At 43.6% G+C, this 19,261-nt stretch overlaps 1 protein-coding gene and 1 pseudogene across 1 annotated transcript in view; one reads left to right on the top strand and one right to left on the bottom strand.

Annotated features, from left to right (window-relative positions):
• Positions 1-19,261, top strand: part of DNER (delta/notch like EGF repeat containing) — a 314,162-nt gene that overhangs the window by 202,938 nt on the left and 91,963 nt on the right. The window contains exon 6 of the mRNA XM_041768293.1: positions 957-1,110. Coding sequence (XP_041624227.1) covers positions 957-1,110 — 154 coding nt within the window. The remainder of the gene's footprint in view (positions 1-956; positions 1,111-19,261) is intronic.
• On the bottom strand, positions 15,455-16,490 carry LOC121498200 (annotated as a pseudogene).

Raw genomic sequence — 19,261 nt, forward strand, 5'->3', positions numbered from 1 at the left:
GTGGGGCTTTGGACCAGTAGGGATTTGAACACCTGCCTGATGTGGGGCCTCGGGGAGTGCTGGGAGGTGCATTTTTCTATTTTGATTTTTTTTAAGTGTTAACTCTTGTCAATGCCATTCTCCTTTGCTTCCTCCAAGCCCCTCTTCCTGAAGATCCGCAGTAACAACCCACATTGCTCCACACAGGATTTGGGATCAGATTAGTGTTGTTACTGTTTAGATGGTCACCATCCCTAGGCACAAAAGAGAACAGGAAGGCTCCATTTTATTTGGATTTTACAACTATCTCAGGGATGAAGCTTCCAAGCAAATGCAGTGCCCTGGGTCTGAGTTATGGTCTTTTACTAAGATAACAGTAATACCATGAACCAAACGAGTTCACTTGAATTATACTCTTTTTATTTCCCTTTGCACTCAGTTTGTCTGCAGAGCTGTACGTTGACGTTGAGGCTAATTTACAGGGTGATTCAGTAAATTCTCTCGATGCTCTGGAAGGTGATCAGAGCAGGACATTTGACGATGTTTTTGTGACAAGTGCTATCTATGCTGCAGGATTTTAGCTCGTTGGCATGACATCTCATTTAATGGCTGTAGCACAGTATATCAGCTCTAGCCAAACTGTCATTTCCGTGTCGGGTCAGCAAAACTTCATTTTTGCTTACAACACAGTTGTCTTTTTTTGCTTTCTATTTGCCTTAACACTGAAAATGGTTAGGGTAAATATCAATAAAGAAAGAATGAGAAAAATAAATGTTTGAAATTAAAGTGTAAGGACATACATACGATTTGTCTCAAAGCTCTGATTCTAATCGGATCAAAATATAAGTGATGTGATTAAAACATGCAGTATTGGTATAATTACAAAAAGAAGCGGTGCTCTTGAACTTTGAGATCGACAGCCAACGCATGCATTTTTCGAGGACTCGTTTAACACCTATGGTATGTTTGTGTTTTAGGCAACTTTTTCCTGTAGCTGTGACCATCAGTACGTGGGTACTTTCTGTGAAGAATTTGATGCCTGCCAGAGGAATCCCTGCCAGAACAATGCCAGCTGTGTGGATGCAAATGAAAAGCAGGATGGGACCAATTTCACCTGCGTCTGCCTTGCTGGTATGAGCTCCATAGATGATAGTTATTATATGTTTTTTTGTAGAATATTCACTTATTAACTAAGGGTGACTCCGGGATATATTGTCCAGCTGCTACGCAAGACGACTTTAAGATATCATTTGATTCCCCCAGTCGGTGCTTCATATGGGAATGGAAGAGGGAAATTCAGATGAGGATAGACATCATGTTCCTTGGCCGGCTTTCAGACGTTAGGATGCTCTGTCTTAGCGGTCCTTTTCTGTTCTGGGATAATGATGTGTTGGGTCAAATAGAGGTCTGGGCATGTCAGAAACAGTTCTGCGAATATGTACCGAGTGTAGAATGGGACTGTGCTGGGTGATAATGCTCAGCAACAAGAGAAATCCAGGATAGTCTATGCAGGTTGCGACGTCAAGCCACATCATCTTTCCTGTTTTTGCTGATTTCCTTTCGTTCCTGTATGTTCATTAGGCCAAGTTCTTGGTACACCATTCTCCACAACGGGGAAGATCATCCACGTTCCTTGATCACTATGGGGGATGGGTGGGTATTGCGTGAGACTTTTGACTCCTCAGAGCCCAATGGATGACTGGCGGTAGGCAGTACTCTCAGACTTCTGCGGCTCTGCAGTCATTTTAATTGACTTGCTGCTCAGCCAACTCGATTGTTAATCCTCAAGGCGCACGAATGGATGGTATTTACCAGTGAACATTCTGATGCAGCTGTTTCCATGCAGCTTAAAAGCAAACACTAAATTCCTCCTTTTTTTTTTTTTTTTTTTTTTTTTACTATTGAATAGCACGCAGAACTGTCATCGCTTTTCACTTTCTGTCTCTTCCTGTTGCCAACATCTGCCTCTGGGTGGGAATTCAGGATGAGGTAGGAGTTGGGGAAGGCCAGAGAGATGGAGGGAAGGGGCAGCTGGAGTGATGAAGAAACAGGGCCCAGGGGTGTGAAAGATGATAGACTAGGGATCCCTGGGTGGCGCAGCGGTTTGGCGTCTGCCTTTGGCCCAGGGCGCGATCCTGGAGACCCAGGATCGAATCCCACATCGGGCTCCCGGTGCATGGAGCCTGCTTCTCCCTCTGCCTATGTCTCTGCCTCTCTCTCTTTCTCTCTCTGTGACTATCATAAATAAATAAAAATTTAAAAAAAGAAAGATGATAGACTAAAAAGTGAGAGTTCTTCACTCATCTCTTCCAACCCAAAGCATCAGTCACAGGGGTGGGTTAATAATCTGTTATATTCTTTCTAGACCTGTATGTGTGTGTGTGTGTGTGTGTGTGTGTGTAAGTGTGTGTATTTCTCTAGCGCATCACATGAATAAGTATTTTTCTGTATGCTTTTTATATTTATTTATTTATTTATTTTTAAAGATTTTATTTATTTATTCATGAGACACACAGAGAAAGGCAGAGAGATAGGCAGAGGGAGAAGCAGGCTCCATGCAGGGAGCCCGATGTGGGGCTCGATCCCCGGACTCCAGGATCACGAGCCAAAGGCAGATGCTCAACCACGGAGCCACTCAGGGATCCCTACGACCAGTAGATCGTAGACCACTTTTCAGGTCAAAATGTATGGATTTGCCTCAATCATTGAACAATTTCACAGTGTGTCTCCTAAACCTGTATCTCCCGGTCAGACTTCCTCCAAACTCACTTATCTGCTGCTTACCTGGCATCGGCATTTGGATGTCCCAGGCCACCTTAAGCTCAGCCGTTGCAAAGCCGAGCTCATCATGCTCCCATCCCACTCTGCTCAGCTTCCAGCGTTCCATCTCTTTCTATAAGACAGACATCTGCAAGTCATGCTAGGTTCCTCCCTCTTCCTCTCTGCTGGCGCCCCTTCTTCCAAGTGGTCTCCATTTTACCACCTAGTGGCTTCTCAAATGCACCACCCTTTCTGCAGCCCCACTGCCACCACCCCTAGGCTAGCTGCCTCTGCCCCCCCACCCCGTGATGCTAAAGTAACCTCCTACTGCTTGTCCGTATTCTCCTGACTGTGCTGCATGCTGAACCAGAGTGACTGCACCAAAGGGAGCCTCAGCATTTGTCCCTACACCTTCCATTCTCCACCTGGTGGCAGGTGATCATTTTCCTATGCCCATCTGATGTAGTTGCCTTCCTACCTAAATCCCTTCTTCCCCTTGCTCTTTGGTTCATGATCTGTCGCTCACCCACCTTTCCAGCCCCATCTCACCTCACTGCTCACCTTGCTCTGGGTCTAGCCACCTTGGCCCTTTCATGACTTTGTGCTCCTTTCTTGGACAGCCTTCATCTGTGGTCAATGTGCGTTTACATGTGTGATCTTTTGATTACTGCCTGTCTTCCCCACAGCGTTGACCTCATGAGAGCAGGGCCTGAATCGGTCATTGCATCCCACAGTGTCTGACAGATCAGGGACGCTCACTCAAGGTGCTGATAAGATGAATTAATGAAAGCGTATGAACATGGCTTCATGTTTTAAACCATTCCTCTGGTGATGGATCTTTAAGATGTTTTCTATTTATCTTTTATAAGTAATGTTAGAACGAATAAAGAACCTTCTATAAACAGTCTCAGTCAGGGTCAGTGGGTGGAGCTTGTCTCAGGACCCTGGGATTATGACCTGAGGACTGAGCCAAAGGGAGATGCTTAACCGACTGAGCCACCCAGGCACCCCTGTTCTTGATCATCTTGCTGAGTACATCTTGCTGAGTACTTCATGTGTGACCCATGACCATGGCATTCTTGTTTACTCATATTAGTCTCTTCTTAAGAGAAGAAATATTACACAATTTTGTCCAAAAAAAAGAAAAGGGCTTGTTTCTTGAAATGAGTCTTCTTTAATTTGGCTCTGAACACCCTCAAAAACATTTTTTTCCATTGGAAAACTACATTTCCCTTGTGGAAGAACTGTTTACAGGTTAATTCACATCAATTAATTGACCTCTGAAGCTCCAGATAACATGCGTAAGAACTCTCAAAGTGTATGAAGTGTGCTGGCCTTTAAAAAATGTATCCCGCTGTGCTCTGATTGTTCCAAGTCTGATCATAAGAAATTACCTTGTTTGATGAATGCGTGAATTCAAACCAACTTCTTGTCCCCAGAGAACAAAATCTCCCAACAAAGTCTCTTCTTGGAGACATTGTTGTCTTGATGCGATGCTCATTTCTCTTGAGAGGATAACATTTCTTGGTAAGTGAAGTATTATCAGCAAAGAAGCATCAGCCCCAGATTTGCTAGTATTTCAATATTTTGCTTTCCGTTCTATGTCAAATGTCCATATAAATACAATATTTTAGGCCGTGCGTAATCTAGAGATGTATGAATATGGCATGCTGGGTGTTGAGTTGATTAATAAACTCTCTTCCTTAGCTTTCACTTTAATTTTTTATTACAATTTATTGGAAGCAGGAGATGGTTTTTTTATGTAGTGAAACATCAATAAATGTCATATACATGTGCGTACAACATAAGAGGAGTTATAAGTTATGGCCAATAACATTTCTATTTTTGGAAGGGGATTTTTGTCAAATGTGATTGATATTTTTCCTCAAACTTTTTGGGAATACGTTCAAAAAGAAGAGGATTGTCAACAGCATCGAATACCACAGGAGAATCGAAGAGGAGGTTATTGACTTTGGCTAGAGGGTTTGTCCAAGCCGTTGTTGGTGGCCTCCTGTTTATGTTGATGTGATACGGATTCCAGTGGAAGCTCTGAGACTTCTCTAAGAGACCACATACAGGGACAGAAGCAAGGAAGGTGTTAGAAGTTGCCAGACACTCTGAAGGATAGCTCTGGATTTGGAAATAGTTGTAGCCACTTGGTTTTCAGGTGACAAGGAAGCTGTGAACTCCCCCAGTGACACTGGTTGGCCATTGATGAGATGAACAGGGCTTGGGCCAGATGTGAGAATTCATAAAGACCAGCTTAGTGGCAGATGAATGTGAGGGACAGAACCCCAAAGGGTTTCTTATTTTTAAAATTATAGCATACTATTTAAGGGCATGGGCCCTGGAGGCAGAATGCCCCGATTGCAATCATAAATCCCAACCAGTTAGACCTCAGATGTGGGCCATTTTCCCAGTTTGTTTCCCATCTCCCTCCAATGTCACACAGTCTGGAGACCCTGCTCGTTGCTTGAGGTCACATGAGCCACAGGGGCTGGAGTTAGCCCTGTGGTCTAGACCCCCACCCATCAGCCCTGTGGTGTAGACACTACCCATCCCCCTTGACCACAGCCTCCAAGGCCAGCAGTCTACACCCTGCTCTGTCCTTACTGTTTTCTAGTAGGGCGCCTTGGGCATGGTGCACAGCCTCTCTCGACCTGCTTCTTTGACTCTGCATATTATAGTGACCTTCATCATGACTTAGGAATATCACATGAGAACCAAGCTCCTGGTCTGTTCTGTGGACACATATCTGCAATATCTAGCTCAGTGCCTGGCACATAGTAGGTGCTCAATAAAGAGCACCTACATTCATACAGCATTCATACATTCATGCTGAATGAATGAATGAATGAATGAAGCGAGATGAGATTTTATACAAGGCCCACAGATGTGTAGTAGGGCCTCTGTTCCCTTGTCTCTCCTCCCTGGGCTTCTCCCTGTAGCACACGTCGTGTATTTACCTCCCACATCAGACTGTGGCTGGCCCGAGGGCCGCGACTCTTCCATTCCGTTACTCTTCATTTCTCCGTCCCCTGTCGGTGCCAAACCCCACGCCTCACACATTCATAGACACGGAATACGTGGTCTAATTGAAAGGTAGCTTCTTTAATCATGATTTATTTTATAAGAGCCTTCTAATTTTGAGAATATAATTTTTCCTCAGAGGAGCTATTACTTTTTCTGAAAAGAATAGCTGTGATAGATCTTCAACACTGTCACTGCCAAAATATTATTAGCATCGCACAAAGCATTTTTCAACTTCACGGTGCTTCATTGTGCCAGCTGATGGGTGATTTTCATCCTCTTAAAAAAAAAAAAAACAACAACTGTCATTTCTGAGGCAGGGAACGTGGCATGTGTTCTGTCCCAGATCCGCCCTTAAACACTGAGTGTTGGGCATCCCTGGGTGGTCAGTGGTTTAGCGCCTGCCTTTGGCCCAGGGTGCGATCCTGGAGTCCCGGGATTGAGTCCCATGTCAGGCTCCCGGCATGGAGCCTGCTTCTCCCTCTGCTGTCTCTCTCTCTCTCTCTCTCTCTCTCTCTCTCTCTCATAAATAAATAAATAAATCTTTAAAAATAAAAAACCACTGAGTGTTGCTCGAGTAGGTGTCCAGATGCCTTTGAGCGGTGAGTTAGAGGCAGGTCACCTCCTCCTCCTGGAGTCATCTCCTCCTGGGGACAAGTCCTGAATGGGATTGGCTATAGGTGCTCATACCCAGCCCCACTCACCTCAGGAAGTCAATGGGTGAGCAGGTGAAGGCAATATTTTTTTTGCAAGTGGCTTAGTTCAGGGGTTCAGAGCAGAAGGCACCTCAAGGCTCATCTCTGGACATGGGGCATGGGAAGCAGGGGTGACCCTGGGGAGCTAAAGGACTTGACCACTGTCTACAAGCTCATGGCGGACGCAGGATTTCAGGCCTCATCACTCCGTGTCCAGAGTCCACATCTTTGGGCCAGAGTACATATTCACTGCAACGCATTCATGGTTTGTGAATCTTACATGAGTTATGAACAGAGAATATGTGGCCCAGGTTGCTGTTCACTCACACGTGGGACCAGAGATGGTGCCAGCTGGGACCAGGGGACACGCCAAACTGTAACCTGCTACTTAGGGTTTCAATCCAGCCCCTTCTGCTTACCAGTCAGGGGGCCAACCTTTCAGCTCTCCGGTGTCCTCATTTTTAAAATAAAGGGTTGTAGTGAGGATCACACATTCATCCAATAATTGCTTATTGAGTATCTACTATGTGCCAGGCATTTTCCAGGTACCAGGATGCATCTGTGAAACAGCTAAGTCTCTGTGCTCACAGAGGTCACATGTTAGTGAATGAGATGAGTCAACAATGTGTGTTCCTCAAGGTGTATGTTGTGTGTGTGTGTGTGTGTGTGTGTGTGTGTGTAAACGGAAAAGGTCAGGCAGTGATAGTGCAATGAAGAAAAGTAAAACAGATGAAGAGATCAAGAGAAATGGGACCATGATTACAGGTAGAATGATCAGATGGAGCTTCTCTGAAGGGAAAATACTCGTGTAGAGACCTGAATAAAATGAGCTTGTGAACAATGTGACTGTGGGGGGGAGAATAGCATCCAGGCAGCGGGAAGAGCACATGCAAAGGTCCTGAGGCAGGAGTCTCATCAGTGATGAGACTTGGCTCTGGGAAGAAAGCTGGAGCGGGCCATGAAGGAAGAACAGGGATTTTATCCTGAAGGTGACAGGAAGCTTTTCGAGGGTGTGAACTGGCACAGGCCATCTGACTTCTCTCTTGAAAGGATCACTCTGGACCCTGGTGAAGAAGAAACAGAGGGAGGGAAAATGGGGAAACTAGTCTCCAGGCAAGAGAGAACCACAGCTTGAGCCCTGTGGGGCTGGTAGTGATTGAAGTTTGGATCCGGGACGTACTGAAGCTGTGGCTGGTAACCCTGGCTGGTGGGAGGAGTGCAGGGTGTGAGTGGAGATGTGGGTGACTCCAGAGATTTTAATTTTTTTTAATTAATAAGAGCTTCATTGAGATACCACTGAAATGTACAATTCAGTGATTTTCAGAATATTTACAGAGTTGTGCAACCATCACCATGGTCCATTTTAGAACATTGTCATCTCCCCAGAAGTGGCCCTCTCCCTGTCGCCCCTGACCCTGCCACCTCCTCCCCCCAGCCCACAGCAACCACTGATCTACTTCCGGTCTCTATAGATTTGCCTCTTCTGGACTTTTCATGTAAGTTGAGTTATTTGATATTGGCTTTTTGTGTCTGGCTTTGCTCACTTAGCGTCACATTTTCGAGGTTCATCCCTGTTGTGGCGCGTACTGGGGCTTTGTGCCTTTATATCCAAATAATACCCCAGTGTATGGAGCCACCCACCTTGTTCATCTGTTCATCCACCGAGGCACACTTGGGTTGTTTCCCCTCTTGGCTGTTGTGAACACTGCTGCCATGAACCCCACTCCACTTACGCCCTCTCCCTTCTCTCCTCCTCCAGGGTCTTCTGCTTCCAGACTTTTCTGTCTTCCTCTTTTTCTACCATCCTCCATCCTCCACCTTCATCCTTGGCTTCTCATCAGCTGGGATTCCAAGGTCTCATCTTAAATCCAGTCCTTAATAATCAAAAATTAATAAGTCCTTGCTGCTGCTTCCTTATGCTTGTCTCCCCCTCCCTCCCTCCTTCCTCCTCCTCCTTTTCCCATGCTTCATCTTCTTCATCCCTGCCACACATCGGTCTATGTCCATATTGTGATTTCTCACCCATTTTCTTCCTTTCTCTTTATACCATGAAACTTCTTCTCTGAGGTCATTGGTGGTATCCTTCCCACTAACTTCCAGGGCTCTTTCTTTGTCCTTGTCTCTTTAGGGCATTTCTCACCTGGCTTACAGAGCCCGGCATGATGTCTGCTCTCCTGAGACCAGGCCAGCCCTCCTCCCTCCTTCCCTGCCCTGCTCCCAGGAGCTCCTCTCTCTCCCCTCTCCTGCTGCCTCCCTCTGCCTTTGACAGCAGTCACTCATGCTGAGCTGTCACCTCCGAGTGTTTGGGTTTCCCATCCTTCCTTCCCACCTGTCACCTCAGCTCCAGCACTTCCTCTGGACTTGGCCCTTATGCACAGCTAATGGCTCAGCCCTTCCTCAGACTCTACCCCAGAGCCCCGGGGGTGGGGGGGGTCCTCCTCCCTCCACCTCCCCACACACATACTTTCAAGCCTGACTATTTTCGAAGGCTCTGGTTTCTATCAGTGGTGCCATCACCACGCTTGTCACCCAGGTCAGAAGCTCAGGCCTCGCGACTGGCTCCTTTGTCTTCCATATCTCTGGACTGGCACCAGGTTCGCTCTAGTGACAAGGATTTGGCATCTGCTCCAGCTCCACATCCTCCCCCCGCACCATGCCCTGATTCAGGCTGTTGTCACCTGCTGCCTGAACAATTGTGATAAGGCTGTGCACCCTCCGCACGGGCCACCTGGCTTCCAGCCTCAGCGCCACCCTCCAGGAGCCCAGGGCTGGTGACACCGAGCCGGCTGGAGATGTCACACTGCCCAAGGCCCGGCCTGCTCCGACTCCTCCTTCTCCCTGGGGTTTCGGGGAAAGGACTTAATCTCACCGGGTCTCATGCTCCTGCCTGTGACCTGGGATGGCAGATGGAACCCACAGCGCCACGCTCCAGTGATGCTAAGAGGTGGGGCAAATGAAACGTGTGCTGTGTTTGGAAAGGTGCCTGGTGAGATGCCTGGGTGGCTCAGTGGTTGAGCATCTGCCATTGGCTCAGATCGTGACCCCGGCATCCTGGGATCAAGTCCTGTGTTGGGCTCCCCGCAGGGAGCCTGCTTCTCCCTCTGCCTGTGTCTCTGCCTCTCTCTGTGTCTCTCATGAATTTACAAAAAGATTTTTTTTTTTTTAGAAAGGTGCCAGCACAGGAGTAAGCACACAACAAACGTCAGCTGCTGTTACTGCTGGCGTTCCTGTCGAGCCAGTAGTTTGAGGCCCTCCAGGGTGCCCAACCACTGCTTCCCCTTGGCAAGTGATTTGGACTTGGCGCCTCTGGTTCTCCCTGTCCGGTGAGCCAGGGTGGCCCAAGTGGGCCCCTCAGAGCATCCTTTTCTCTTCTGCTGAGACCTACTCCCTGCCCACTCTTCCTGCCTCAGGGCTGGCCTTGCTTGGCTCTCCCAGCCTTCTCAGCCAAGCCTCATGACGAGGAAATAAAATGCACACGAGGAGTAAAGAAATGTGGGGTTTGGAGTCTGTGGGCCTGGGTTTGATTCCAGGCTGAGCTTCTCACCGACTCTGCTTTGCTCCCCCGAGCCCCAATTTTTTCACCAGTGAAATGAATAACGAGTCTCAACCTTGTAGGAGTAAGGAGAGCACACCCACATGCACACACGCACATACGCACACACAGGCGTGCACACACATGGGCACAGAATGGGAAATCCACAGAGTGCATATATTGTAGCCTCTAAATTCTAAAGGTGAGAGGGATTGGCGCTACCATTCTCAGTCTGTCCCCAGGGGCTGTGCTCATGCCCCCCATGGCCCTCTGGGGTCCCCCTTTATGCTGAGGAAGAAGGGAGGGGAGTTAAGCTCTCCTCCCCCAAAACTGAAGCAAATGAGAACAGGAAGTGACCAGTCTACACACACCTTCCCCATGTCTGCACTCCGTTCCCAAACCTTCAAAGATGCTGCATTGGTAACCCCCACTCCTGGGCAGGTGGATTTGAGGCCTTGGCCCTATCCTCTTCCCCTACAGCTCGGTCAGTGCATCCGAACACGCCTGACTTGGTGCTACATCCCTGCTGTGGCCCCACACTACGTGTTCGATTGTTCCATGGAAACAGGTCTTTGCTCCTCCTCTGGAGTGGAAGCTGCCTGCAGGCAGGAGCTGCTTCTAAGTGCCTTTTCGACTCACCAACTGTGAGTTTTCACTCACAAAAACATTCCTCCTCGAAGAAGGAATACCGTCTCTACAGTTTGGTCTGTTATACAAGCCTAGAATTCAACTGATACATATCTTTAAGTCAATCCCTTGTGTGTCTCATGGCATCAGTTCTTAATTAATTTAATGCTTTCTCCCTTTTGGTTTCAGTTTCTCTTGGGGAGCCATCAGGACATAATGAAAGAAACCTTTTTTGAACTGTCTCCCACTTTGTAATCACCAGATTAGGAGCTACAGGTGTCATACAGAGTTTGGCCACGGTTTCTGACTTGGGTTCTAGGAAAATGGAATGAAAGAGATTATTTTAAAAATAGCAACACATGGTGCTTACGTAGTCATTAATTACTTTATAACTAGTGCCTGCAGGGTCCCTGGCTCTGTGCTAGGTGCGGAGGACAAAAATCACCAACACTGCTCTTAAATAATAGGAAAACAGATCTGGAAACAAAGCAGTGACAGGCACAGCCATTGAGCCTGGGGGCTCCCAATCACAAAAAAGAAAAAAAAAAATCATGTGCCAACAGTGCAGTCAGCAAAGACTCTTTAATGTCATTTTTGACTTTCTTCCTTTTCTGATCTGTTTCTTTTGTAATCTGTGTCATTTGTGTGCAACTCTTAAATGAATAATATTAACATCTGAGACTGAGAAAAACTGCTGTTCGTTTCCTAGATAGTGGTTCTCAGACTTTAGCAAGTACCTTGTATCAGAATCACCTGGAAGGCTTCTGGAAACTCTGATTGCAGCCTGTACCCACCCCCACCCTCCCCATCTCCTCCTGAGAATCTCTGATTCTGTAGGTCTGGGATGATGCTGGTATATTTGTATTTGTAGCAAGTTCCCAGGTGATCCTGCTGCTGCCGGAGGGGGTGGGGGGCACACCTGGAGCCTGCTGGTCTAAACTGCCTGTTAAAAACTGAGAAATCAAATAATATTGGGATTTTGTTGGGCGATGTTAAAATCTGTCAATTATCCATCCGTTCATTCAAAAATATTGAGCTGTCTGCAATGTACCGGGTGTGGTGCAAGCTCTGCAATTGATAGAAATTGTTCCTGCTGCTTGGAGGAGTCTCATTCGATCCCGACGACCAGCCTGGAAAGCCGGGTATTGTCATTCTCCATGATTCACCCAGGGGGCACATGAAGAGCCAAGTCAGTCCTTTGATGGGCTACCCAGCTGATCCTTGAGTGGCCACCCCAAACCTTTGACTCTGCAAGCCACTGTCCTGTCCCCTGTGTCTCTTGCTTACATACTATATTAGATGTGGTTACTTTCTTTCTCACCTTGAGATTGATTTTCCTAATTTTGCTGGATGTCAGCTTTTTCCGTGCTTTTCTATCGCATATTCCGATTTTAATTATATTTTATTGATTGCCTTTCACAGATGGGCCTCCTATGTCTTCCTTTCTTTGCCTTTGGTTTTTAAATCATGTTTGCATTTGTTCTGAGGTGTTTGTTTTTCCCATGCCAGCAGATCTTACTACTTTTTTTTTTTCTGTTAAATAACTCTTGCCTTCTGACTTTGAAATTGGATGCCTCTGAGATTGAATATCTAGATGGCCCACAGATTCCTGCTATTTATTTCTTGCTTCAGTGTGCTAATATTAGACACTCCATCTCTGCAGCAGGGGCTTAGGCCCCAGCCCAGCTGCTCTGATCCCCAGAGGGCAGGAGCTGAGGCTGGTGGGTTCTCTCCTGGCATCAGGCTTTCAGTACAAATCCAGCAGTTTCGCCTCACTGCACAGCTGGGCTATTAAAAGACCAGGAATGTTAAAAATAGCTCCTATCCCCGCTCCCACCTTGGAAGCTTTCAGGACAGCTCTCCAAAGAAACAATTAGATTCTATCTCACCGAGTCAGAGCAACACAGGAATATTTTTATTTCGGTGAACATCATGCACAAAAACAGTTGTGCAGGGAAGGAGGATGTTTAGAAAAACAACTGATCCATTGCCTTATTTTTTAATAGCCTGATTCATTTAGCCAACTTTGCTTCCTTGTGATTTATCACTGAATTCTAGAAGGCTTTCCTTCATTTCAGGAGTACGGTCAGCATAGATTGTGATTTGGGGGTGCCGAGGGGTGCAGATTTTTGGTTATGTTGCTGGCAATCAAAAGACACTACCAAAAAAAAAAAAAACCATTTGGATATTCACAGGGATACTTAGCCATTTCCCCCTCTATAACTGATAAATTTTAAATTATATTTTCTACTTGAATACAAAATAGTATAAAATTAAACCCTCCAAGTCTACATTAGACCAAATGTAATCTGGGAATGCATCCACTGAATGGATTATTCGGTTCAGTGCGTTTCCCTAAAGGTGCCTGGTTGCCTTTACCATCTGCCAGCCTTCACTTAGGACATGCGTTTTATTTCATCCAACATCATTTCTCACGGTCAGGTGCTTTAAAAGCACTGAGCCTCCATTTAGAGTTTAGAGCTTTGCCAATTGTCCCATATGTCCTTGAGAGGCATCCTTATTATATATCCCAAGGCATAACTTTCTTATATCTTCTTTGTTGACATAGAATGTTCTCCAAAGAAGCAGTAAAACCTTTGTGATTCTCTAAGAGGAGAGATCAGTATTTTCCATAGTGGTCTGTTTATGGACCAATTATTATTTTTGTTTATTCATTGACTGTCAATTATTAATTCCTCAGTAACTTAAAGTTTTTAGACTCAAGTCATTTATTTCAAAATGGTCTTTAACTTGTTAGAGGCTATAAATATTCCTATAGATTCCGAGTTTTAAAAATATCCTGAAGGATCTGTTTGCCTGCTTTGAAAGGATTGATTTCTGTTTAAGGGAAGATAAGAGGTGTTGGGATGTCAGTCTGAAAGACCAAAGTCTCATTGACTTATGCCAGGGTTTCTCAACTCTGGCATGAGGGGCACTTAGGGCTGGGTCGTTCCTTGTTGTAGGCGACTGTCCTGTGCATTGTAGGATGTTCAGCAGCATCCCTGACTCCTACACACTAGATGCCAGTAGCTCCACCAGGGGAGTGACAATAGACAACATCTCTAGACATCACCAAGTGTTCCCCCGGGGAAAGAATTCCCCTACTGGAGAACCACCGAGGTAGGGAATTAAACCCGGGGGTGGGGAGCTGTTACAGGAGGAAATCCTGCTTTAGGTCTATTGATTTGCCACATCACAGGCACCTGTTAAAGATGCTAACACTTTCTGGAGAAGCAAGACTGAAGTTCGAAGAGGATCACCATAACTTTCCATTCATCCAGTCTGGCTGGGGGTGGGGAGACCCTTTAGCAGGGCAATTGCCCCATTGTGGTGTCCCCCATATTGGAAGTACAGATCATTGCAGAACACAAGGTGATTTTTATTATTTTATTTTATTATTTTATTTAAGATTTTATTTACTTATTTATGAGAGAGATTGGGGAAAAACATGAGTGGAGGGGGAGGGGCAGAGAGAGAAGGAGACATCCGACTGAGTAGGGAGCCCAATGTGGGGCTCGATTCCAGGACCCCGGGATCATGACCCGAGCTGAAGGCAGATGCCCAACAGACTAAACCACCAGGTTCCCCACACGGTGATGTTAGATAGCATGTTTTTGTGAGAATACATGCTTATTTATTTATTTATTTATTTCCCGATTGATGTTTTACTATGCAGGAAAATAAAACAAAAACCAAACAAGGAATGTATTCCATTTCAGTCTTCATGATTCAAGTAAAAAAAGTTCTCATAATTCAGATACACACTTTGGCCAACCCAGTTTAGCTTTATCATATTTTAAAAATTCATGTATAAAAAATAAGTATCAGCTCAAAATATAGATTATTTTAAGAGCCTGCAGGAAATATAAAAATAATTAAATTAAATTTGGTGGAAATGTTAAAACTGCCTGAAATTCAGAAGATGTATTGTATGAAACATTATTGTTAGGTACAACTGCACTCAGGGCTATCTTGTTTTACTATTTATGTTTAGATCAGAAGTACTCAACATGGATCTCTTAATTTACATTATTACGAGGGGCCCTTAAAGTGCTCCATTTCCTCTGCGTGGCACTCCCCAAAACTCTCCTGGTCCCAGTGCCCCCATCCTTCAAAGCAGCATAATGGGCAACCATTCTAGAATTTTAGAGCTTTTTTTGGGAAATTATTCCTTTAAGGGATTAAAAATCTTTAAGAATTACTGGTTCAGACATACATGCCTCATAACAGTCTAGATTGCTTCAAAATATGAAATCAAGCTGTATTTCAACTTTTATATTTAATTTTAGACCTTAAATTTATGATTAAAATCCAATATTTTGATAAAAGTAGAAAAATAGAATAATTCAGTATCACCTGTTTGTCTCAAATACAAGTACAATGAGTAATAATGGGAATGGCAACATAACAGAAATAGCACTTGTATATATTTGCCCAAATTGAATTAACTCTCTAAATTCAAAGTGTATGGCAGGTTGACTATTTGATCTTAGTGACTTATGGTACTAGTTCAATGCTTAAACACTGAAGGAGGCATTTTTCTCTATTCACACAGTCTTTTTATGTATGTATATGCTCATCTATAAATAGTTTTCCCTTCACGTTTAGTATCTAATCAGTAAATATGTATATTTAAAATTAATCTATGTGACCCATGTTCTTCTCTTCAGAAGCATCAGTAATACATTTGGCCAATAGTTTGAAACATGAACTGTAAATTAACATAGCATATAATCTTGACAATCTGAAAAGAGTGGCAGATACTTTTTTGAAATGTTAACATTAGAAAAAAAAAACAAAACTACAATTGTCAGCTCTATTTCCTGAATATTCAGTTGAGGTAACCTCTGCAAGTCACAGCTCCACACTTGCACAAACTTCTGACCAACAGAATCTGAAGATATATCTCCAGAACCTTTCATTTGATAATCAAAAATGAGCTCTTCTCCAGCATTTATAGTTCTTGTGGAAAATAATGCTATTTGGGGAAGATGGGTATCAAGATTGTCAATGAAAACAATGAACACCTGAAGATTTGGGTCACAACTGTGATTAACAAAATGAGAGACATTTCCATATCGGCTGCATCCCCTGTGAATTCATCAGATTCATAACCCAGATCAAAGAGATATGTGATTCCCTTGTTGTCATATAACTGCTCCCGTCTTTCAGCTTCTTTGCTTCTGATTACCTCTCCAACATATTCCATGGCAAAACTCATTCTTTTAATCTTCACAAGGGTTTAGGGTTTTTACAGCCCAGCCATAGCCATTGCTAGTTCAAAAGATGCAAAGTGAATACTGGGTGCCTTTTTGTACAATCCTATTGGGACAATCGGGTCCACATTGACACCTCGAGTTGCATTCATAAATGGGGGTACCAGGTGGGATTTTAATTTGCTGGTTTTCATTATAAGCCAAAAGAACTCCAGCTTCAGCAGGACAGCATTTCTCAAAGAAGCAATCTGTACGTTAACTACCAAAGGTAGCTTCATTGAGTAAGCTGATTCCAGGAGCTGGTTTGTATTCATTAATATAGTAAAAGTCTGAAGGTGGGCCCTGTAAGTCAACAGTATTTTCAACAAAAATCATTCCTTTATGATTCTTTCTTCTGTTGAGTTCATCTTGCCATCTCTGCAGAGCTGTCCTCTGTTTAGCCTTCTTTACAATGTATTCAGCAATGACAGGTTTCAGAGCTTTGTTATTGTCTTTGAGAGATATTGCTTTGCCTTTCTTTACCTGAGATAAATAATTATGCTTGTCATTAGAGAACTGCTGAAGTAATAATGGGCACTTGAGATTTTGCAAAGGTTCCCAGGTATTTGTGGAATCTGGCCATCCTTTCCATTTTACAAGATAATATTCCATATCCTCGTTGCTCTTCGGCCCCGGCCACTGCCATCTTAAGGAGCTTGTATTCAAACTCACTATGTATTTATTTTGATGTGCATTAGGGAAAAAAGTAACTAGTACATTTTGCCCATGCTGTTCTGGTACTACTGCATGAGGAGAGGCTAAAACTCACCTGAAAGGTATAGTTGATTTTAGGACAAAAGCTTTAAGCAAGTTGATTCATTTGTGCTAGGAAATATTTACGTGTTAGGGATTCAGAGATTAACAAGACAGGCCAAGTCCTGATTTGTAGGGAATTTGATCTCAAAAGGAAATCAACAAAGGAAAGCATTTCAGGTAATAAATACAATGCAATGGAACTTGAGAGAACCCTGTAGGGAAAACAGGAATCTCCAGGACAAAGTCCTGCTCCCATGGCTCACCTTCTAGGTGGGGAGGTAATAAGTCTATGTGTGTACTCTTGAGGAGAGGTAAGCGCTAGGTGAAGAATAAAGAAAGGCTTGAGGCCTGAGTTCTGAGCAGGTGGTTTCTGGGCAGGGACTTGACTAATGGGGGGGGGGGGCATGGAAGGATGTAGCATCAGAGGGAACACTTTGTGCAAGGTGGTGGTGGGACTCCAGGGCTGAAGTTTTTGATGGCCCAGAGTGACTTTCATGCATGGGAAGATTATCTGAAATTATCTTTTGTGTTTTTTTCCCTTGCAAGAATTAAATAAACATAAATCATAGTGATTCTCAAGCTCCATTAAACATCTCCATGTATATTGGCTCCTTGAGTTAAGAATACATATTGGAGTCTTGACCGGTGAGATGAAATTTGCTTTAAGATGCTCCAACGGGGAAAATATAAAAATATGAGGGTGTTAGACGAAGTTAAGTGGACAGAATGTTAATAATTTTTGAAGTTAGGTGGTCGATATGTGAGGGTTATATACTAGTCTCTCTATGTTTAAAATTGCCAAGTAAAAAATTCAAAGAAAGTGATTGTTAACATTTTCTCTAAAGAACCTTGAAGCTCACGGAATCTTGAATTCTGCTCATGTTCTTCCTGTCTGGTAGAGACCTATCCACCCCTTATAGATGATACCTAATTGGCCTCTGGTGATTTTTCATGCTTTTGTGTGATTCTGTGGTCCCAGTTTTTGGGAGGGCAGGATTCATGACTGTATCCTGTGAGCACACCTGCCTCTAGGAAGCCACCATTTGTAATTGGTCATCTTTTTCATGAAGGTACTTTTGTAGCCTATTGTAGAAACTTTGAAAGCAGAGATTAAAAAACACACATACACACACACACACACACAATGCTTGGTAAGCCCAAGAATAACTATGGTGTTTACTTTATATTCGTCTCTGTGTCTGTCTATATTTTCTCTTATTTTTCTTTCATGTTAAATGCATACTTGTTGAGGATGTGATACGGGTTGCCTTAAGAATGATGATATGTTGAAGGGTTTGGTCTCAGGAGTTTGACTCCCTGTGTGGCTTTGTGCAAATTACATACACTTCCTAGTCCTCAGTTTCCTCATTTGTAAAATGGACACGATCGTGATACTGACCTCAGGGTTTGCAGTGAGGGTGAATTAATGTATAAAAGAAAAACAGAGTGTTCTATTATAAATATTAGCTATTATTTTTAGCCAAAAGTTATTTGTAGCCCTCTTCTTAGAAACAGTTCGCTCTCCCTCGTTCTGAATTTAGAGCTGTCGTTTAAAGGTACATTAACATAATATTATCATATTAAGATATTCTGTTCTGCAGTTTTGAAATAGCTTTTTATTCTGGTGTTTGGATTTTTACTTTATGCAATTATTTTACTAATCTTACCATACTCACTAATAAGCTAGAATCTCCTGGACTGTTTTAAAGCATGGGGGAGAAGAGCAGAGTTGCAAATAAATGCTTCCACATTCACAATCTGTAATTTATACTAGTTTGGCAGGTAGTTGAAGCTCAGGCAAATCATCTCTCGTCTAATATCATTGATATATTTTTGCAAGTCTCAGACTCAAATGCTAATGACAATCTTTCAAAACTAATAATTCAGAAAGACAAGGTTTTGGATACTTAATGTACATCCTAGGGAAGGTATAAAATGTTATAGCATGATTATAATTGTATAGAATAGATCTGTGTGCATAAAAATTTCTGATGAGAATTATCTCCAAATTATTAAAAGTTGTCACACAAGTAGCAGAATGAAGGGCAACGCCTCTTTCTTTTGGACGTCTTGTATTTTCCAGATTTTCCTTCATAACCATTTCCCACTTTAAAATGAACATATTGGCGTGTTCCTCTTTCAAACTTGCCTTTCTGGAAAGGCTTTGTTTTCAAAGTTAATAAAGGATTTGGAATTTATTTAAAGCTTTTTGGTTGCATTCCGATAGATGGAAGTCCTTATTACCCCACCGCACTTGTGTGGTTATGTTACTGTCCAGTGAAATCCCCACTGGAGTCTTGCTTCACAGAGAATTTACTGAGTTGAATGTGATTCAAATAAAATTAAAAATAATGTATTAAGATGCTTAACATTACGTGTGTCTCAATCTCTTTATCTTTAAAATGAGGGGACAGGGCATGGCATTAACACAGAAGGGGTCTTCCAACTGTAAAAGATAAATTAACAAGATTTAATACCTAGAATTTTTCCTAATACTTTCTTTTTATAGGTATTGGGATGACCTGGGGGAAATGGCCATCTTGGTTAGGTCAAATAGAACGTTGTAGATTGTGTTTTGCCATATGTCAGAAGGAAGCTGGGATCCCTCAGTTTCAAGGGTCCTGACG

Source organism: Vulpes lagopus, chromosome 8 (genome assembly GCF_018345385.1).
Source record: "Vulpes lagopus strain Blue_001 chromosome 8, ASM1834538v1, whole genome shotgun sequence".
NCBI classification, from domain to species: Eukaryota; Metazoa; Chordata; class Mammalia; order Carnivora; family Canidae; genus Vulpes; species Vulpes lagopus.